Genomic DNA, 22399 nt, shown 5'->3' with positions numbered 1-22399 from the left:
TGGTTTTTGTGGTCCATATCTTTTGTCTGCCCATTAGATGACACGATTAGTAAGGAAAAACAAGATTTTTACCGTAATGTCCAGTGAAATTACATTACATTACATTAATTACAATTACATTACATTACATTACATTAATGATTACATATGTTGTGGCGCTATGGCTGCTGCACGGCCAGCAGATGACATCATTGCACTGCAGCAACCAGGAACCAGCAATAAACCTTGACACTCAAGATTTTAGGGCCGTTGTCATCCACAACGCACAATCTGAAAATCTGAATTGTGAAGTAGACCTACTCCATAGTCACGTGTGCTTGTTCATTCATTCCATATCAATAGAACAAATCAAATTAGAATAGGCTAGTAATGCAATACTACATACTGTAACGATTTGATAGCGACACACACAGTTGTCCAATCAAAATTGTCCAAATTAGCTGAGAACAAGAGCAGGGACACAGACACAGAACACAATACACACGGGGCAGGTCAAGTACACACACACACTACACATACAGGGGTGGACGCAGCCCCCCACACAAAAAGGATCACACACGAGGGAGAACTAAAAGGGAAACATGTTACAATAAAGACGCTAACATTACACTCAAAACTAAGGAGAAATTCAGACATAAACCCCCAAATGTTCACCCCCGTATCCCAGCATGCCCTGCGTGGGAGAACGCTACGCAATGTCTTGTGCGCCGACGTTACAATACAATACATATGTCACGGTACCGAGTGGAGTTACCTTCAATCAAAGTGGGTGTGGCCAAGGAAGCAGAGGCAATGATTGAGAATGGACCAAAAATGTTATGACTTGGCTTCACGTTGCATATCACCAACAACATCAGGACTGACATCAAATGAAACAGAGGGATACATATACCTGGCGACCAGCACCATTCACATAGACAGGGAAACAATAAACAATCAATTACTACAGGAAGACAAGACAGACCCTGAATCACAAGCATACAGATGTGACCTATGCCCTAGCAGTTATATCAAAAGAAATTGCTAAATAGTACACCCTATTGCTGGCGTTAAGAATAAAGATTGCGGCGGTTTGATCAGGACGATCACAAACATCCCCCACAGCAATAAACAGAATGGCACGGCTCAATGCCGCCCGGAACCAATAAATCGTCCGTAGTGTCTCGCCGGCCCCCTTTGCCACCGGACATTCAGAGCCAGAACGAGAAAACACAACAGTCGGTAACTTTTATGTCTGAATAGCATTCATGTTTTACTCAAGCGTCTAACTTAAGTTAACAATAAATGTGCAAACATAGCAGATAGTTGTCTTGTGTCATACATTACATAAAACATAACCACATTATGGGAAATAGTGTTAGGTGAGTGCGAATGTCCAAAGTGCTAGCCACATAGCTATGGCCCAAAGTTATACTCTTGCGCAACAGCATGTTGCCGTTGCCACACAGCGGAGTTCATTCTGTCCATAGAACGTTACAAAGTTATGCTCTCCCAACGCTGCCATCCGTAAGGTAACAGTCCATAATGTGATGTAAAAGTAATTTAGTGAATGTTAATGTTGTGTATGCATGTGTGCACATAACCACTGATATGGAGGGAAGATGAGTGTCGACGGGCACAAGTCCTGTGCGGTCTTGTCTTGACCGTCCCCCACCCCCCCACCCCCACCTCTGGTCTCACGCCGGCAGGTGGGAGAGGAAGTCGGCGGTGGTGTTATTCCGTCCAGGGACGTGGCTGATGGTGAACCGGTATGGCTGCATGGACAGATACCAGCGGGTGATACGAGCATTCGAATCCCGCATGTGATCCATCCACTGCAGCGGCCGGTGATCTGTTTCCAGGAGGAACTCACGGCCCAAGAGGTAGTACCCGAAGGTGTCAAGGGCCCATTTCACCGCCAGGCACTCCTTCTCGACCGTGGAGTAGCGCACCTCCCTGGGGAACAGTTTCCGGCTGATGTACGCCACCGGATGCCGCTGACCAAGTTCCCCTTGGAGAAGCACCGCCCTTATGCCGGTATTGGAAGCATCAGTCTGCTGTTCAAAATTAGGACAGTACAAAACAGGCTGGTTACATAAGGCTTGCTGAATGTCTTGGAAGGCCTTCTTGGCCTCCTCAGACCATTGGACCTGGACTGGACAGTTCTTACGGGTCAGGTCTGTCAGGGTCACCACCCGGCCAGCGAAGTTGGGCACGAATCTCCAATACCATCCAGCCATACCCGCACCGCACCTCCTATACAAGAAGGACCGCACCTGGGTCTTTGTCTGTGGCAGGGGACATTTCTGGATGGCTTCCAGCTTCTGTACCTGAGGCTTAATGACCCCTCCCCCGATCACATAGCCCAAGTACTCCGTCTCCCTCTTGGCAATGGCACACTTGGCAGGATTGAGGGTAAGACCTGCAGCCGCAATCTTCTGCAACACCTCCTGCAGATGTTGGAGATGCTGTCCCCATGATGAACTGTACACGATGATGTCCTCCAAATACGCCCCCACATAGCCATTGGTTCCTGTGAGCACCCGGTCCATCAACCTCTGGAAGGTTGCCGGGGCTCCATGTAACCCAAATGGCATTACTGAAAACTGGAAAAGGCCCCATGGGGTCCGGAAGGCAGTTAGCCCTTTGGCAGAATCATGGAGGGGGACCTGCTAATAACCTTTGGCCAGATCCAAGGTAGTTACCCACTTGGCAGAGCCTAGGCAGTCCACCAGGTTGTCGATCCGGGGTGTCGGATATGAGTCGAACTTGGAGACTGAATACAGGTACCTGAAGTCCACACAAAATCTCAACGTCCCATCCTTCTTAGGCACTAATACGACTGGACTACACCAATCGCTCTTGGATGGCTCAATGATGCCCATGGTCTTCATCTGCTCCATCTCCTTCTTCAGAGCAGCAAGGAGACGCTCAGGGATCCGATAGCTCAGGCGACGGGGAACCGCCCCCTCACACAGGGAAATGTGGTGGTCTACCAGTCGGGTGCGCCCTGGCTTCTCCTGGAACAACGCTGGACTACAGAGCTGACGGATATCAGCCTGCTGGGCAGGGGAGAGGTGACTGAGGTTGAATGTGAATGCGCCCTCTGATGGTAACGGTAGGTACTGCTCCTCCACCTCATCTTCATCCTGCACACGCCGGATAATGAACACATTAGTCCTTGGTGTGGGTCGCTCGCACCACTCCTTGCAAAAGCTAACACACCTTGCTTAACTCTTCACACCTTCGTAAAAATTGTGTTTTCGTATCAAAAACACCATTTCGTATGTCTTTTGCAAGAGAACTAGAATGTTTTGCTGATTGGGTGAAAGGTTTTCCTTTTTGTGTGTAGAGTTTTGCAAAAAAAGCCATAGTTACAAAAAATGTGCTTAAGCAATCAGAAAAAACTGTAACTCTTCACACCTTCACACTGTAAACACAAGCCATCACAATAATAAGTACACAATGTGCCAACTACACACTGGTGGTAGGCTATGAATAAAAAACACATCTGGCTTTTGCTTTCTCTGTGCACAAGGTAGACTATGCCAGTTTGATGTCATACTTTTGTCATAGTTCTGTAAACATACAGGGATCCAAACCTCAAGTATTGGTGTTTGTTTACACGCATCAAAATTCCACTGAGACAAAAAAATCAGTCTACATCCTGTTGTCTCTCTCAAAATTTAGTCTACATCACATGCAATGTCCTAGTCCAAGGCACCTGGGAAAATATATTCTGGAATGCCGTATCCAGGCCTGACATGACAATATCCCCACATGTAGACTGTTTTTTTGCCAGTAAAAGGGCTATTTCTTTCTCTTCTTACCCTTCCTCTTCCCCCTCCTCGTCCTCCTATTGCTCCTCTTCCTCTAACTTCACCTCCTTGTCCTTGTCATCCTCTCCCTCTCACTTCTTCACCTCCATGTCCTTGTCATCCTCTCCCTCTCGCTTCTTCACCTCCACGTCCTCTTCCTCCTCTTCTTCCTCCTACTTCTCCACGTCCTATTCTTCGGCTTCCTCTAATTTGTATTCTTCTCATTCTTCCTGCTCCCTCTATTGTACCCATTGTACATTACCTGTGGCTTATTTATAGTGCTTAGGCTGATTGCAAAGTGAACTAATTATCTAAAACAGTTTTCACATGAGAAAATGTGCCAGAGAGTTGGCAAAATAGTGTAAATAATCGCCATACATGTGTATAGATTTGCTAGGAGTGTGTTGATCATTTGGAAATTGAGTGTAAAGCAGTGAGTTGTGTTTACAGTTCCGCAAAAAGAGTGCTGTGCAGTGGATTGTGCCTACAGTTGTGCAAAGTGTGTGTTACAAAATTGCAAACTGAGTGCAAAGCAGTGTTTGTGCTTTTAGTTTTGCGAACTCAGTGAGTGGTTTTGCTATGTATAATAGTTTTAGATATTGTGCTATAAGATTCACTGTTGTGTTTACAGTTTTTTCTGATTGCTTAAGCACATTTTTTGTAACTAACTTTTTTTGCAAAACTTTCACAAATAGGAAAACCTTTCACCCAATCAGCAAAACATTGTAGTTCTCTTGCAAAAGCCAACACACCTTGCTTAACTCTTCACACCTTCGTAAAAATGGTGTTTTCGTATCAAACAGTATAAGTATAAGCAGAGGTGGAAAAAGTACGAAAATATTGTACTCAAGTAAAAGTACCAATACCTTGATGAAATATTACTCAAGTACAAGTTAAAATACCGATCTGAAAATGTACTTAAGTAAAAGTAAAAAGTAGTTCATTTAAAATGTACTTTAAGTAAAAGTTACTTAGTTACTTTTTTTTTTTGGGGGGGGGGGGGGGGGGGGTACCAGAACAACCAGTTTTACCAGAGACTTTCTAATGAGGAGATACAGCACTCAAAAAATCCTCCATAGTAATGCATGGGGTTAGTCAGTTGTCTACAAATATCACAACCCTTCCGTGGCAAAACGTTGACATGTGAATACATTGAGCCAATCATGTGGTGTGTTGTAAAATACATTGAGCCAATCATGTGTTGTGCTGTAAAGACATTGTGCCAATCATCTGTTGTGATCTCGCTGCTGGAGCAAGATTGGTGTCGTGAAGCCTTACGCTCACGCATTTCTGCCGAAATAGATGCACGATAAGTGCCCAAAAATTGTTGCAATATGGGCGCCGAGTGGATGTACTTGCCTGAAAAGGACTTTGGTCCTAGCTCGAGTTGCTGCAGCCAGCAGCTAAGGCAGCCATGTTCAGGCTCCCAGTGTGTAGCGCTGTAGCTGCATCAACTCGAGCTAGGTAAAACCGATTGTTTCAGTTTTGTTCATACCGACAGTGCTCGGTGACGTTGAGAAATGGAGATCTATGTGAAAAATCACCGGAGTTCTCCTTTAAGTTTGAGCAGTAGTTGATTTTCAAAGTTAGTTGCACTCATCCTTGCAGTGAGAGTAATCCAGCACAACTGAAAAGCCCCTCACAGGCAGCTGAGGCAGGCAGGCCAATGTTGAGTTGCAGAGAGTTTTTTTTTTATATATGGAAACGAGCAGAACAGAATGTGTGTGTGGGGGGGGGGGGGGGGGGTGGGAAGTATAGCGCCCCAATGGAGGAGAGGGCCCTTGAAAAGTGGAATACGGGGGGTACAACATTTTCACCAGGCATTAGTAATAACTCAGGTAATCCACACATAAAAAATCCAAACAACTCCATAAGTAGAGTCATGTGTAATGAAGTGGAATAACACAGGGAAAAAGTATTGAACAAGCTAAGAAAAAGCACTAAGGCAAGGAAAGGGAAGGAACGAGCTGGAATCTGTAAGTAGTTAGAGTAGTTATCCTTTCTATCTGTGCAAATTAATATAAGCTTTGTTAGTATATTGATGGGCTATAAAAAGGTTTTTCATTACCAAGGTGTCACACAAGAAACATTCCATGATGGATAAAAGCAAAAAGCTCTCCCAAGACCTTTGCAACCTTATTGTTGCAAAACATATCAATGAAACTGGTTACAGATGCATTTCAAAACTTCAGAATCTTCAGTAAGCAGAATGGGAGCCATTATCTGCAAGTGGAAGAAACATCACTGCCATGCAGGATCTCCAGAAAGACTTGAAGGCAGCCTATTTAATTCAATTCAATTTAACAGTTCTGGAAGTAACTAAAGATCAGGATTCACAAGAGGGACCCCTGGGATCTGTTTAGAACAATGGGCCAAAATCACACCCGATACTGTGACTAATACGTTTTGTCATACAGGAAATGTCTTGAAGCTGTCTTTACAAACAAAGGCTTTTCCACAGTATTGAAGAAATTTTAGTAGGCACGCTCAATACTTTTTTCCTGTGTCATTCCACTTTAATACACATAACTCTTATGTTTGGATTTTTTATATTTGTGTTAATATAATATGTGGTGAAAATTTCAAATAGACTCACTGGAAGTTTAAGCTAATTACTGAAAATATATACATATATGTCCACCATATATTTATTTTACCTGAATATTTTAACTTCCAAATTAAATGTCAAAATGAATGTCAGACGAAATTTAAAGTTTGACTGACTGGATTTTGTATACAAAACATAGTGTAAACTGTCTAAGGTCACTCTCACTCTCCCTTGCTAAAGAGCTAAATGGTTTAGTCCGCCTGCACGATTCATAAGGTAGTCTATCTTTTGTTTCTTTAGTTGAGCATCGCTAGTAGTGGACCGCTAATTGTTGTGCTGCTGGTGCAATGTCTTTCTCCAAGAAAGCCAAGTCAGGTTACTAAAAAGAGAGACATCAAAATGAGGGGAAACAACTGCTAATAAACTTCTTTCCAAAGAAAGGTGAGCACAAACGTCAAAACACGAAATCCCATGGTGTTTGCTTAAATATCTCCTGCTGGCAAACAGTGTGACGAGTTAAGCTTTTATTATGTTGGCAAACATTTGAACAAGCCAACTAGCTCCGCTGGTGGAAAATGCATGGGACTCATAGCGCTGCCGCTGTCCTATTGCGTGCAGAGGGAATTTGAAAGACAACTGATTATCCCACCCCTTGGACTGAGCACTGTGAACGGTGAGTGCCCAGACCCTACATTTCGATGTGGGTCTGGCTCGCCAGGCTAACAGTGAGGTGAAGCACACACTAATCCCAGCACAGTGAGCTGCCTGCAGCGGCGCTCGGGGAGAATAACTGATGGTATGCATAAAAAACACATCTGGCTTTTGCTTTCTCTGTGCACAAGGTAGACTATGTCAGTTTGAGGTCATACTTTGTCATAGTTCTGTCAGGATTATACAGGAAGATGTTAACAGGAAGATGTTAACATCCTGCTGGGCATTACTGCCTGTCGCACCTCCTCCGGTGCCCATGGGTCAGCTAGGGTCATCAGCCAGAAACCACCATTCACCAACGTTTCGCTCTGGTCATTGTAAGTGCCACACACACATATTATATATTGTTTTTTTCAGCAGAGTCTAGGCTATCCATTATCACAAACAAGGACTTGAAACGAGGTTATTAGGATGCAGACGCTCAAGGCGTTACTTTACTTAAACAAAACAAAAGGCCACAGTGGGCAAACACGACAAAAAGGTATTTTCTTTTCACAGAGCTTCACGCTGAATCCACAAATAATAATCGACAACACACACTGAGAGTCCAGGGTTTAAATAGGAACTTAATTAGGATTGGAAACAGGTGGGCACTGAACAAGGCGGGAAACTAATGCAGGCAAACTAAAATTCTGGGGAGGATGAACGGATTGGATCTGCATATGCTGGTTGGGCAGGAAGCCGGACTGGAGTAGCTGCAGGGACTGGAGCTGGAACAGAGGGCTGGGATAGCATGGATGTGACAATCCAGATCTGCCATCATGCCATGTATTAGTACTAGCATTGATTTTATTTTGATTTTTAAAGAATTAAAATATAAAAAGCGTATTATAAAAATTCTTATATTTTGACCTGTATCTCACCATAGCAAGCTCATAGCTCTACGTGCATTTCATGAATCGGGCAATATAATTGCCATGTTGGAGGGATACTCTGGGGCTGAGCAATTTACAGAAATATGTGGTGTGTGATTTATGGAAATAAATGCCATTCTTTATTTAGTGATGAAAAATGACCTTTTTGCGCTCCATATCTACACGAACTGATCTGACCTGACTTGACCCAAGTTTGCGTGTTAGCATGTATGCCATAATGATTCTCAACTTTTTACTGCATTGCCATGAACAAAGTAAAGGCAAAAAAGGTGTTTCTTTGTTGAACAAATTGGGATGCAATGTGAGCCTTTAATTGGATGCCATGCAGGAATTTGCTAGGATCTCAAAACCGGATTATGAACATGGTTTGCCGTAGAGAAGCACACGATAGCGTTGGATTATAAACATGCTTTTCCACAAAAACAGACAAAAACGTGGGGTAAGTCCAGCTATATGAAGTTATTGTTTTGCTGTCACTTCGTCTGTTTTATAACCCATAAGGATGTACTTGGTATCAAATGATAGCTCTGTGTCTCCTCTTTCATCTGACATGCGTGGCATATCTATCCGATCACGGGTCCGCGAGTAATTCAAACGAAAGTAATGAGTGTGTAGCATTGGTTTGTGTACATGATGATATTATTTTGCAGTCACTTCGTCTGTTTTTATAAGCCAGAAGGATCGATAAACATGGTACCAATAGCCCTGTGTCTCCTCTTTCATCTGATATGCTTGCCATATCTATGCGATCACGGGTTCGCGAGTAATTCAAACGAGAGTAATGGGTGCGCAGGTGAGCGCAGAGAAGTATAGACTGTAAATATGATTTAATTTTATTTAATTTCATGATTTTTTTTAATTTTCATACTTGATCGTACAGACAAGTGCATGGTCTCGTTGGAAAGCCCCACTTCTTCTCTGTCACGCAATATAGGTTTCATCACGCTGCGATGAACAGTCGCGGAGCAATGTAACAGAGATGAAAGGGTTAATTCTGGTACGTCTCCTGGTGGCGGAGCAGTGACAGGGACGTCTCCTCGTCACCCCCTGCAGCTGATGGGTGTTGTCCCATGCGGCTGTTGTCTGGGGTTAGGTGTTCATCCCCCAAGTTTTGTCCTTCCTCCTAAGCCAGAGCCAAAAGCTCCATTTTTCAGCCTCCTCTGCCAGATCCTATATTGCCTTCCTGAGTCTTCCTCCGGTGAGTCCCACATCCCTCAGGAGGCGTGTGGTTGACAAGCCCATGAAGCCTCGGCATCCAACCTCTACTGGATAGATGGTAGTCTTTCAGCCAGCCTCCCGGCACTCAGCAACCAGCTCTGAGTACTTGGCCTTCTTGCATTCGAAGTTGGCCTCAATCCCCTCCTCCATAGGTACTGTGAGCTCGATGAGCATCGCTGCTCTTGCCTTGGCTGACCACACAACTATGTCTGGCCGGAGAGATGTGGTGGTGATCTCCGTGGGGAACTGAAGCTTCCTGTCGAGGTCGACCCTCATGCTCCACTCCTGGTCAGGGGAGAAGGGCCTTGATGTTTCTCTTGGCCTGATGCTTCTCTTGACCCCTCCTTCCGTAACAAAGGTGGTGTGGTCCTCTGCAGGTGGCGGTGTTTTACTTCCCTGTCGACACTCCTCCAGCACTTCGGCTAGCTTCCTCAGGACTTGGTCATGGTGCCATCTATAGCGGCCCTGTGAGAGTGCGATCTTACAGCCTGACAAGATGTGCTGGAGGCTTACGTTGGGAGTATTGCAGAGCGCGCAACGTTCCTCACTTCCGAACCACTGGTGGAGGTTCCGAGGGCAGGGAAGCGTGTCGTAGGTTGAGCGGATGAGGAAGCTGAGTCTTGCCTGTGGGATCTTCCACACGTCTGACCAACTGACGTTCCTGCTTGTAATTCCCTCCCAGGTTGTCCAGCTTCCTTGCCGACCCTGCGACACGGCTTTGATCATCACCTCCGCCACCACCATCTCCTTCCTTTCCTTGCGGTTGGCCTTGGACCAGAAGCGTGGTGCGTCTCCCCATCCTAGGCCTGCTCTTCCTACCTGGACTCTGCCCATGATCTCCTGATGTTGGAGCCGACTGATAGCTTGGTCGACCTCGGCCTGGGCATTCCACTTGCGGCCAGTCGGAACCTTGGCGTTAGTGTTCTTTACTGACTCGTCTGTGGACTCCCTAAGCTCAAGGACCAACCTGGCCTCCTCTTGCATGTAGGCCAGCTGTAGTGACTTCAGTGGTAGCTGCAGCGTGTTTTTTTCCAAAGAGGCCAGCCCCAACCACTTCCGGATGAATGAGTTGGCTTTCCCATCCATCTTACTCACGATCGATGAGGGGATCTCACTCATTTACAAGGGCCACATTACCCTCTGGTGAGGTGGTGAGGACTGGGTCTTCATGCTCACGTGGGGGCTCGTTTTCCACCAGTGGACCTTCTTCCTCTGTCGCTCTCATGCCTTCAGCAACGTTGGGTCCATTGGCTCTGTGGTTTTTGCCCGGGCTTTTGGTCCCTCTTGTCTCACCTGCTGTCGCAGTGCAAGGTTGCTGTTGGCCATTCTGGCCACACTTTGCTTTCCCCTGGTGGATTCGAGTGCCTCTGAACGTGGTCACTTTCTCCCATCCACATGCACACATTCGGAGGATCTTCTCCTCATTTCCTGGAGTTCTGGTATTCTCATAATCCATTTCCGTTGCCGTCGTCACCATGTAGTCCATCCATTTGGGCCCCCTCCTGTAAACATACAGGGATCCAAACTTCAAGTATTTGTGGGTTTTTTTACACACATCAAAACAAACAGTGTTTTTCCAAGTCAAAACACAAAATAGCAACTTCACTGAGACAAAAAAAATCAGTCTACATTTTGTCGTCTCTCTCAAAATTTTGTCTATATCGCATGCAATGTCCTAGTCCAAGGCACCAGGGAAAATATATTCTGGAATGCCATATCCAGGCTTGACATGACCACATTTTTTTTTTTTTCACATGACCTGATTTTTTTGCCTGTAAAAGGGCTATTTCTTTCTCTTCTTACCCTTCCTCTTCCCCCTCCTCGTCCTCCTCTTGCTCCTCCTTGTCCTCTTCCTCTAACTTCGTTGGCTATGAATAAAAAAACACATCTGGCTTTTACTTTCTCTGTGCACAAGGTAGACTATGCCAGTTTGATGTCATACTTTTGTCATAGTTCTGTAAACATACAGACATCCAAACTTCAAGTATTGGTGTTTATTTACACGCATCAAAACAAACACAAGTGTGTTTTTCCAAGTCAAAACACAAAATAGCAATTTCACTGAGACAAAACAAATAAGTCTACATCGTGTCGTCTCTCAAAACTTCGTCTACATCACATGCAAAGTCCACAATAAACCGTCTATCCAGACTATAGTAAAATATGGGGTGCCTCAAGGCTCAGTACTAGGGCCCCTGTTATTTTCTTTCTATATGCTTCCCCTAGGCTCTGAAATTAGGAAACATGGCATTAAATTTCATTCTTATGCAGACGATACACAACTATACCTCTCCGTAAAACCTGACGAATTAACTCTGTTAGCCAAACTTGACACATGTATAAGCATATGCATAACCTGACCCTAGCCAGATGAATGTTGTTCCGCTTAGCTCCGCCTAGCTCCACTCAATCCATCTGGTACCGATCCATTTAAGTGTTGCTTCAGTAAGGCTGGGCCTAATCAAAAAATGCTTGCATATGATTGAATAAGCCACTTGTCCGTCATCTATTGACGTGCTACTTCAACCACTCACATCGAAGCCAACCTGTGCTTCGATGTGAGTGGTTGAAGTAGCACGTCAATAGATGACGGACAAGTGGCTTATTCAATCATATGCAAGCATTTTTTGATTAGGCCCAGCCTTCTGAAGCAACACTTAAATGGATCGGTACCAGATGGATGAGTGGAGCTAGGCGGAGCGAAATTCATCTGGCTATTGCCAGGTTAATAAAGACATGGATGACAAATAATGTCCTGCTTTTGAACTCCGATAAAACAGAAGTCATGGTTATAGGTCCTAAAAAGATGAGGGACATCCTATCCTCATCACAGGCTACATTTACTGATCTTCGACTATCCTCCACAAGTGTTAAAAATTTAGGAGTTACAATTGACCAAGACCTATTACTAAGTAATCACATAAAACAGATTACCAAAACTTCATTCTATCACTTAAGGAACATTTCAAAGATAAGGAAGTCCTTATCCTTACCAGACGCTGAAAAATTAATCCATGCTTTTGTAACCTCAAGGATTGATTATTGCAACACTTTGTATGCTGGCTGCAATAACACCTGTCTAAAGAGCTTACATCTTATACAAAATGCAGCTGCTCGCACACTCACTAGAACTAAAAAATATGAACATTATTTCCCCTATCCTGGCATCTCTACATTGGCTGCCTATTAAAAGCCGCATTGACTTCAAAGTATTACTTCTAACGTACAAAGCCATTAATGGCCAGGCACCAGAATATATTAAAGATCTCCTAGTCTCATATAACCCACCCAGACCGTACGATCACAGAATACTGGCCTTCTTGTAATTCCAAGAATCTCAAAAATGACAGTAGGTGGCAGAGGTTTTAGCTATCGCGCACCCCTCCTCTGGAATGATCTACCCTCCTCAATTCGATTAATAATAATAATAATAATAATAATAATAATAATAATAATAATAAGCTTTATTTGTATAGCACCTTTCATACACAGAATGCAGCTCAAAGTGCTATACATTAGGAAGGTATTTAACTGATTACAAACAACTTTTTCAAGTACTTTGCTCAAAAACGATAGATTTGATATAGGCCTGTAGTTGCTCAGATTGGTATGGTCAAGATTTGACTTTTTAAGTAAAGGTTTCACAACAGCGGTTTTAAAAGCAGTTGGAAATATACCTGTTTCTAATGAGGTATTTATTACCTTGAGAAAAAAGGGAGCTATACTTTTTTGAGGAATCTAGTAGGGATTGGATCTAAAACACATGTTGAGGAGCCGGTTTGAGTTATAATTTTACCAAGCTCAGATTGAGTAATAGTGCTAAAGGACCTTAATTTTGGGGGGCTGTTTTTGGGTGTACTATCAAACATATTACTTGTGTTACCAATAGCCTCCCTTATAGAAATGACTTTGTTTTTGAAGAAGTCTGCAAATTCTTCGCATCTTAGAGAGGATGCCTGACTGAGTGTATCAAAAGGTGTTTGATGCAATAGCCTATCAATGGTAGAGAACAACACCCTAGAGTTTCCACTGTTTTCAGCAATTACCTTAGAGAAGTGGTTCCTCCTCTCATTCCGAATAGCTCTATTATAATTTGCTATTTTTTCTTTTAGAATGGCACGGTGAACCTGTAACTTAGTTTTTCTCCATGTTCTCTCAGCTTTTCTACATGATCTTTTTAGATCATGGATATTTTCGTTCATCCAAGGTGTCAGTTTGCTACAGGGCCTTTTTTTAGTCTTTAAGGGTGCCACTCTGTCAAGCAGAGCGCCTAACTCACGATTGAGAGCCTCTACCATTTGATCAATGGGATGATGTAAAATATCTAAATTTATGGAGTCTATAAGAGCTATGAACTGCTGTTCTGCTCTAATGTCCAAGAGTCGCGATTTGATTGCAATTTCGGGATGAATTTTTGGAGTATGTAGTACTATATTAAAAGATACACAATGATGATCAGACATATTTATATCATTTACTGATAAGTCTGTGACTTCTATCCCTCTAGAAATGACTAGATCGAGGGAGAGTTGCCAAGGTTGTGGGTGGGTCCTGTAACATGCTGCTTTAGCTCTAAACTGTCCAAAACATTAAGGAACTTACTGGCTTTAGCATCAGTTGTCTTATTGACATGAATATTGAAGTCGCCATTTACAATTATCCGATCATAGCTAGTGATGATGAGCGACATAAGTTCAGAAAACTGGTCGAGAAAGCCAGTCCATAGTTTAGGAGGGCGGTATAAGGTTAATAGAAGTACAGCTGGGTCAGCCTTCAGAGTGAGGGCAATATACTCAAAGGAAGTGAATTCGCCAAAGTTGACTCTAGTGCAACTATATTTGTTTGAGAGAATGGAGGCAATTCCACCACCTCGTTTGCCTTGTCTAATTCAGTGGAAGAAATTATAATTTGGGGGACAAGTTTCAACAAGAACAGCTTCGCTGTCTGAAGTCAGCCAGGTTTCAACAAGAAACAGAAAATCAGATTAGCAGACACCCTCCCTATTTTTAAGTCTAGACTTAAAACATAGCTCTTTACTGTCTCCCATAGTTAGGTATGGTGCGGTGTGGAACTTCACCCATCTCGGGGATTGGAATGGACCACCCTGCTGAGTCCTCGTGTGACGTGCACCCCAGTCGCGCGTGAGATGGTGGTCACTGACCATACCTGCACTGGTGTTGACTACCCCTCACCATGCCTTAGTTATGCTGCTATAGCACAGTGCTGTCATGGACTTCTCATGTGCCATGCCGTACAACCCCCTCCCCTCTCCTCTCTCTCCTACCCTCTTTCTCTCAACTCTCCCTCTCTTGCCCATTCTCACTATGATTTACTGTAACAATATATAGCACTACTGATCACTTCTTGACATTAACCACATTGATTTCAAGTAATACTAACCCATTCTACATTTCTCTTTCTTCTCCCTTACTGTACCTCACTTGTGAGGTATATCATCACTAGTCATCAACCATCAGTGTGCCTGGCCCTCCTCTTACCCATCCCACCTGAAGTCCCATCCTTGACTGCTGTATTACTGTCCCCCTACCTGGATTCCTGGCCCGTACAGCCCCATCACCTGCCTATGACAACTCTGCCCGGATTCTGGCCTGTCTGCTGACCCACCACTGGCCCCATCACAACTTTCTTTCCTGGACAATTCCGATGCCGGACTATTGCACTTTCTCTCACTAAATCATGATTATGCTTTATCATACCGGACACGTAATCATCCCACCTTCTGTAACCTTCACCTCAGGTGCTTTAAACACCATGTCCTTCTCCCCACACCTGACTGTCATATGCATTTGTCATTGTTTATAGACCTTACTATCCGTATTGACCCTAGGCAGATGGGTCAGGCCCTTGAGTCGTGGATCTGCTCGAGGTTTCTTCCTAAATGTATCTCCAATTCTAGGGAGTTTTTCCTCGCCCCTGTTACCCATGGGCCTCCCTTCCTTCCTTCTTTCTTTCTTCCTTTTCTTTTCTCCCTCTTTTCTTTTTCTCTGATTGCCTACATTCTGTAAAGCGCCATGATACATGTGTAATGTGTTGGCGCTATATAAGCACAATAAATTGAATTGTTACAAAATTGCAAACTGAGTGCAAAGCAGTGTTTGTGCTTTTAGTTTTGCGAACTCAGTGAGTGGTTTTGCTATTAATAGTTTTAGATATTGTGCTATAAGAATCACGGTTGTGTTTAGGCATTCAGAAAAAAACTGTAACATTTTTCTTTCATTTCTTTCAACATTTTTCTTTCTTTACAAATTGGGTCAGATCTAAGCTGGTAAAGGAAAATGTGGTGCAGAAAGCTAGGCTGAAGCTAGAATGTGGGCGTTTTGGTGACGCACATTGACATAAAAGCCCGCGCAGTCTCCATTCATGAAAAGGAGGGGCAGTGAAGGGGGCAGTGCTTGGTGGTTTTCACCAACGTCCTCTCTTTGGAAATTAGTACGAGTTGTTAGAAGCAGATTCTTTACATTCGTCTCAACTCTCAACTCTTTTCGCTTGACGGAAAACGCAACATGTCTGGAAGAGGCAAAGGCGGTAAGGGTCTGGGAAAAGGAGGCGCAAAGCGTCACCGCAAGGTTCTCCGCGATAACATCCAGGGTATTACCAAGCCTGCTATCCGCCGCCTGGCTCGCCGTGGTGGTGTGAAGCGTATCTCTGGTCTCATCTACGAGGAGACTCGTGGTGTGCTGAAGGTTTTCCTGGAAAACGTGATTCGTGATGCAGTCACCTACACTGAGCACGCCAAGAGAAAGACCGTGACCGCTATGGACGTCGTCTATGCTCTGAAACGCCAGGGTCGCACTCTGTACGGCTTTGGTGGTTAAATATCAGATCTTCATCGGCTTGGACCCAAAGGCTCTTTTAAGAGCCACCCAACTCACTTTAAAGACTTTTATTCCATGTTAGTGAGATGTGTTTTATTGGTAATATTGTAATTTATGGCGCTTAAAACTTATACTGTAACTGTCAAAAATAAGACATGAGTAAAGGTAGCGCTCAGCTATTCATACGACGGAGTATTAGGGCCACACATGAAGGAAAAAATATTTTTGCCATGACTAGATTAAACTCGACATGTCGACTTTGAAGTCGACATTTCGAGAATAAAGTTGAAATATCATGTCGACTTTAATCTCGACGTGTCGACATTAAACTCTCACAATCACATTTTGAGAATTGAGAAAGTTAGTTTGGAGAGAGAACGACCGCTCGGGACGATTGAAAGGGAGGACTAGTGCAACAATGATTCAGAGTGTTCGAGTGCAACAATGAATAGACATGGGCCTATATCATGTGGACAAAACAGAACGTATTAACTTAACCTACGTTGCTCAGCCAAATACTTTGCTGTTAGGTCCTTATCCATGTTCTATCATAGTAGCTCACAATTGATCAGAAATTACTACTTTGCTTTGCTGTTGGCATTTTTTTGGTTCTTACTCTTCACCCCCCCCCCCCCCCCTCCCCTACCTCGTATCATTGTCCTCTCACATACAGTGCCTTGCAAAAGTATTCACCCCCACGCTAACGTTGACTAAAAAAAGGATTCAAAATCATCTTTTGGGAATTGATCTTAAAACCATGCCAATCCCTAAGTATGGTGATGGGTATGTGATGAAGTGGGGCTTTTTTAAATTCAAAAGGCCAAGGGAACTTTATCAGGATGCATATCCTGGATCGATGAAATAACTGACCTTTACCTTTGAAAAATAAACGGTCAGTTTTGTTGCGCAAACGTTAATGATTCGACAAATGCGTCTGGACACTTGCAATCAAGTATTGTAACGCTTAATACGAAACTTTGGCATAGATTTCGAAGGATTCCCTTCCTCAACATGAAAATTGCAGCAAAGTAAACAAAAGAAGGCCGTGTGCTACAACTGATGTTCTGTGGGTGGTGCTAGCCTTCTCACAATGACTGCCCCCTTCGATACAAAATGACCAATCATGTTTGGGTATTTGGTTTCGGAGCGTTATGAAAGGGCAATCTGGTCGTGGGTGTGTCTAGCCATATAGGCTCCAATTTACATAGAAACCGGAATATATACCAGAGAACTTCGTTGACTTAACACTTTTAAGATTTGCTGTTTTCAAGAAATTATAATGCCTGATCCAGCAAAGCCTGCCCCAAAAAAGGGATCAAAGAAAGCCGTTACCAAGACGGCAGGAAAGGGAGGAAAGAAGCGCAGAAAGACCAGGAAGGAGAGCTATGCCATCTACGTGTACAAGGTCCTGAAGCAGGTCCACCCCGACACCGGTATCTCCTCCAAGGCGATGGGCATCATGAACTCATTCGTGAACGACATCTTCGAGCGCATCGCTGGAGAGGCTTCCCGCTTGGCTCACTACAACAAGAGGTCCACCATCTCTTCCAGGGAGATCCAGACCGCAGTGCGTCTGCTTCTGCCCGGTGAGCTGGCCAAGCACGCCGTGTCCGAAGGAACCAAGGCCGTCACCAAGTACACCAGCTCTAAGTAAAGCCGAATTATAAACTCGGTCCAATCCAACGGCTCTTTTAAGAGCCACTCACATTCTCTTTAGAAAGTAATTCCAATGAAATGAACAATTGAAATTGATACTTGTACTGTCAGTCTTTATTTGAAAAAAGACGTATTTACGCTTCATAATCATTTACTGGCAGCGCAGTATGTCTATTTCCGAAGTTGCGCACTCATATTTTGTATTTAGTTGTACCAAAGTCCTTTTAGGCAAGTCCATCCACTCAGCGGCCATTTGTCAACGCTTTTTGGGCACTCGTCGGGCATCCATTTCGGCAGAAATGCGCGTGCGCAAGGCTTCACGACACCAATCTTGCTCCAGCGGTGAGTTCACACCACATGATTGGCTCAATGTATTCACATGTGGGATGTGTAGACAACGGCCATATTGGCGTGACCAACTAGCCCCATGCATTTCTATGGAGTATTTTTTGAGTGCTGTGTCTCCACATTAGAAAGTCTCTGGCTGTACACATCATGAGTGGGGTTCATTACCAGAGCTGATTTGAACACTGAATACATTCATGCAGTTTTCGGAAAATAGCTTTTTTGAATGTTTGGGTGGCTCTTAAAAGAGCCTTTACGTTTTCCGGTTTAGATTTAATTTAAGCACGCTCCCCACGGATACGACGAGCCAGCTGGATGTCCTTGGGCATGATGGTGACCCTCTTGGCGTGGATGGCGCACAGATTGGTGTCCTCGAACAGACCGACCAAGTAAGCCTCGCTAGCCTCCTGAAGAGCCATGACAGCAGAGCTCTGGAAGCGCAGATCGGTTTTGAAATCCTGGGCAATTTCTCTGACCAGGCGCTGGAAGGGCAGCTTGCGGATCAGCAGCTCAGTGGACTTCTGATAACGACGGATCTCTCTCAGAGCCACGGTTCCAGGCCTGTAACGGTGAGGCTTCTTCACGCCACCGGTCGCTGGTGCGCTTTTACGCGCAGCCTTGGTGGCGAGCTGCTTCCTCGGAGCTTTGCCTCCGGTGGATTTACGGGCTGTCTGCTTGGTCCTGGCCATTGCTACGTATTCTTCGGGTTTGAAGGGTATAAACACAATTGCGGAACGTGGGTATATATCGTATACAGTCTTAGCCTGCCCCCTGTGTACGTCAGGTGGTTGGTTTCCGCTGATTGGTCTTCCTAGTACCCTCCGAGTGGCGCCTGAAATTCAAAATACAAAGCCCAACCTCTAAAATGGCCTCCATCATTGTGTTGATCCACTACGCACAAAACACTTTTAATATAAAATATAGAAATAAATACACTTAAACATTGCCTCTGTCAGTGCAAATGAAAAAACATTAAAAATTGACATACAAAATAACATGTTAGCTAGCGTGTACAACCACAAATACCTGAGGTAGCCTGTATCTGCTTCAAATACGTTTACCATCACCATTGATGTTTTTTTTTATAGTGTAAATAATGTGTGTAAATGGCAGGGCATCGTCATATTTGGATACCTTGTATTTATTATATTGCACTACTTCCTTCTATTTTGTGCATGCATGTGTGTGCATGTGTGTGGAAGATGGGGTGGGTGTGTGTGCGTGGGTGGCTTAGTTTGAATACATTTATTGAATGCGCCTTTGGGAATGCTTTCGTTGTGTCCCGTGCAATGACGGTCATTTTGATTTGATGACCAATTCATAATTTGTTAAATATTTTTATTATTTAACAATTGTCTTTTGTAAATCTGCTTGATTAGACAGTACCCTTGTGGTTGATATTTTAGAGTAGGGATGAGTGTGGCCAGTTATTAATCCTGACTGAAAGGGCTCTTTTTTTATATTTTGACATTCAGATTACATGGTAGTCAACTTGGAAATCACTTTTAAAAGTAATTGGGTGGCTCTTAAAAGAGCCTTAGTTTTTTCAGTCGGATGGAGCGGGTTTACTTGGACTTCTCAGTCTTCTTGGGCAGCAGCACGGCCTGGATGTTGGGCAACACACCACCCTGAGCGATGGTCACTCCACCGAGCAGCTTGTTCAACTCCTCGTCGTTACGCACAGCCAGTTGCAGATGGCGGGGGATGATACGCGTCTTCTTGTTGTCACGGGCGGCGTTACCGGCCAACTCCAGGATCTCAGCTGTCAGGTACTCTAGGACAGCGGCCAAGTATACCGGTGCACCAGCGCCGACACGCTGAGCATAGTTGCCTTTACGCAGCAGCCTATGGACACGGCCAACGGGGAACTGAAGTCCAGCCCTGGATGAACGAGTCTTGGCCTTGGCTCTGGCCTTTCCACCGGTTTTACCTCTACCGCTCATAATTTCTTTGTTCGGCGCTTGTCTGAATGGACGAATGGTGATGCCTTACAAGCCATGTCTAATATAGCACACCAGCGCGGGGCAAGTCAGTTCCTCATTGGCTGAGAACGTAATGCTGATAGCCAATCAGCGTGTAGTTCGCTGTGTGATATAATTTTGGGTTCTATTTGGCGCGTATAATGTTTTCCTTTCAGCGCGATCACAAACAACCCCTGTTTAGCTAAAAGAAAGTGTCGAGAGGGTTTATTTAACCACAGTAAACCATCTAAGCTCCCTGTGTTTACTGGAACAATATAACAAGCTGAAGTGGTTGTGTGTTGCAAGGTTTTGGGTACTTAGTGATACATTTGTTACTGTTACAATGTAATAAACTGCCTTATGGTTGTGTGTTGCGACATTTGGAATATTTTGTATCATGATGGGAAGCAAGCAACTACTTTTTAGGAAAAGGACCACTCACTGTGGCACATGTGCAAGTTACAATAAGTAAAATATGTGTAGCTAACCAGCAGATTCTGATGGAATAAACGCATTCAAAGAACTTTTGGGCGGCTCTTAAAAGAGCCGTTATGTAAGCGAACTTTAAATTTACTTCTTCTTGGGTGCAGCCTTTTTGGGTTTAGCAGCTTTAGGCTTGGCCGCTTTGGGTTTCGCTGCCTTGGCTTTCTTGGGGCTCTTCGCTGCCTTCTTGGGTGCAGCGGGCTTCTTGGCCTTCTTAGGGCTCTTCGTCGCCTTTTTCGGTGTGACGGGCTTCTTGGCTGCTTTCTTCGGAGACTTTTTAGCGGCTTTTTTCGGTGTGACGGGTTTCTTGGCTGCTGCCTTCTTGGGTTTCTTTGCCGCTGCGGGTTTCTTCGCGGCTGGCTTCTTGGCTTTAGGTGCTGCCTTCTTTGCGGGCTTCTTCTTTGGCTCTGCCTTCGCCTTGTTCAGCTTGAAAGAGCCAGATGCGCCGGTCCCTTTGGTCTGGACCAGAGTCCCCTTTGTTACAAGACTCTTAATGGCCAGCTTGACACGAGCGTTGTTCTTTTCCACGTCGTATCCACCAGCCGCCAAAGCCTTCTTCAGTGCAGCCAGAGAAACCCCTTTCCTCTCTTTGGAGGCAGAGATCGCCTTAACGACGAGCTCGCCCACACTTGGACCAGTTTTCTTGGGCCGGGGAGCCTTCTTCTTGGGGGCCTTTGCTGGGGCCGCCGCGGGGGTTGGAGCAGCTTCTGCCATTGTATCGTTTAGGTTTTACGCACAGACTACTCGAGACGAAACCTAGAATTAATGACTGGTAGAACTGGTGGGCTGGTCTTAAAACAAACATGAGAACCATTTAGACTCCGCAGACAGAGCTCTCCGGGCATGTCTGTGGCGAAGATATCGCTTGTGTTTTCTCCCCTCACTTTTTCTAACGAATATAAGTAACGATACAACATTTCCCAACAAGTCTATGTCTGCTGTAAAGAGCACATCGTACAGTTTATAATGAATATATGGGTGCGCATGTTTGCTATTTATTCTTGTTGCAACGAACTAAGAACTTTGGGCGTCTAGGTGGAGTGGTCTCAGCCAGTCTTAGTTTTGCGAGGAAAACATGCACATAATTATAATAAAACCCTGCAATACCCTAACAAAAAAGTGCCAAAGATCAAGATATCAGCCTCAGTAACGCGTAAAGACAATGACAATGTAGTTTTTGTGAATCTGTACTTTACAAACGGGAGCTTTTTAGACACAGTGAAACACAGTTGACATACCTGCACCAGACGCATGCATAGGTCTATATCTCACACGACCATGTAATGGTAAATATAAGTTATGTGGTGATATGTGGCTTGTGTTCTATGAATAGACAATCTGCAATCTATTTAAGGTTAAGGTAACATTATGTATCAGGCTTATGCTGTTAAAATAGTATTGCTTTGTGAAAGCATGCGTGGATGGGATGGCTGAGACATCTTTGAATGTTTTTGTCATATAGCTGTAGAAAAAAATAAGACCACTGCAAATGTGAATATGTAAAATAACAGAATTTAGACAAAGTATTTGGGTTATATGTAATTTTGTTGGATATGCATTTGGCAGATGCTTTCACCAAAGGTGACTTACGGCAATAGATAAGAACAGCAGTGACAGAATATAACTATGCAGAATCTTAGATAGAATCCCCCTCCAATGGGGCTCTCTCCTTCCTCAAACAGGGCCACACTAAACTTTAAAAAATGAAAAGTCAGAGCTGTCTAATTTATCAAGCCATATTATGTTACAATTACATAAAACAGTCTAGTATTGAATTAAACAGAACCTTATTGTGTTCAAACAGTCATTCCAATTGAGTAATCCCTTTTTCTGATTGAATCAAGGTAAGCATATATACTGGGGACAAAAGGAAAAGAGGCTTGTCACCACAAAACATGAAATTAAACAAACTCATATCATGTCTTTCAAACACAATGTAATTACATTGAACTGACATGTTTTGACACAG

At 44.1% G+C, this 22399-nt stretch overlaps 7 protein-coding genes across 32 annotated transcripts in view; 4 read left to right on the top strand and 3 right to left on the bottom strand.

Annotated features, from left to right (window-relative positions):
- Positions 1-22399, top strand: part of LOC121719407 (NACHT, LRR and PYD domains-containing protein 3-like) — an 851137-nt gene that overhangs the window by 567493 nt on the left and 261245 nt on the right. The window lies entirely within an intron of this gene.
- Positions 1-22399, top strand: part of LOC121719377 (NACHT, LRR and PYD domains-containing protein 12-like) — a 732803-nt gene that overhangs the window by 576352 nt on the left and 134052 nt on the right. The window lies entirely within an intron of this gene.
- On the top strand, positions 15657-16061 carry LOC121719665 (histone H4). The gene has a single exon (XM_042105470.1). The coding sequence runs from the start codon at positions 15674-15676 to the stop codon at positions 15983-15985; it is 312 nt and encodes a 103-aa protein (XP_041961404.1). The 5' UTR covers positions 15657-15673; the 3' UTR covers positions 15986-16061.
- On the top strand, positions 17256-17652 carry LOC121719660 (histone H2B 1/2-like). Its single transcript, XM_042105462.1, has one exon. The coding sequence runs from the start codon at positions 17265-17267 to the stop codon at positions 17637-17639; it is 375 nt and encodes a 124-aa protein (XP_041961396.1). The 5' UTR covers positions 17256-17264; the 3' UTR covers positions 17640-17652.
- On the bottom strand, positions 18195-18681 carry LOC121719643 (histone H3). Its single transcript, XM_042105442.1, has one exon. The coding sequence runs from the start codon at positions 18673-18675 to the stop codon at positions 18265-18267; it is 411 nt and encodes a 136-aa protein (XP_041961376.1). The 5' UTR covers positions 18676-18681; the 3' UTR covers positions 18195-18264.
- On the bottom strand, positions 19396-19940 carry LOC121719647 (histone H2A). Its single transcript, XM_042105447.1, has one exon. It carries the CDS (start codon positions 19927-19929, stop codon positions 19552-19554), a length of 378 nt encoding a protein of 125 aa, XP_041961381.1. The 5' UTR covers positions 19930-19940; the 3' UTR covers positions 19396-19551.
- On the bottom strand, positions 20518-21144 carry LOC121719614 (histone H1-like). Its single transcript, XM_042105401.1, has one exon. The coding sequence runs from the start codon at positions 21142-21144 to the stop codon at positions 20518-20520; it is 627 nt and encodes a 208-aa protein (XP_041961335.1).

The sequence above is a fragment of the Alosa sapidissima genome, chromosome 9, assembly GCF_018492685.1.
Source record: "Alosa sapidissima isolate fAloSap1 chromosome 9, fAloSap1.pri, whole genome shotgun sequence".
In the NCBI taxonomy this organism is placed as follows: Eukaryota; Metazoa; Chordata; class Actinopteri; order Clupeiformes; family Clupeidae; genus Alosa; species Alosa sapidissima.
Note: the sequence above shows the minus strand (reverse complement) of the source record. Positions and strands in the feature narration are given on the sequence as shown.

What these genes read in the sequence shown, in the direction of transcription:
- LOC121719665 (XM_042105470.1), top strand. Translation starts at nt 15,674, where the DNA reads ATGTCTGGAAGAGGCAAAGGCGGTAAGGGTCTGGGAAAAGGAGGCGCA.
- LOC121719660 (XM_042105462.1), top strand. Translation starts at nt 17,265, where the DNA reads ATGCCTGATCCAGCAAAGCCTGCCCCAAAAAAGGGATCAAAGAAAGCC.
- LOC121719643 (XM_042105442.1), bottom strand. Translation starts at nt 18,675, where the DNA reads ATGGCCAGGACCAAGCAGACAGCCCGTAAATCCACCGGAGGCAAAGCT.
- LOC121719647 (XM_042105447.1), bottom strand. Translation starts at nt 19,929, where the DNA reads ATGAGCGGTAGAGGTAAAACCGGTGGAAAGGCCAGAGCCAAGGCCAAG.
- LOC121719614 (XM_042105401.1), bottom strand. Translation starts at nt 21,144, where the DNA reads ATGGCAGAAGCTGCTCCAACCCCCGCGGCGGCCCCAGCAAAGGCCCCC.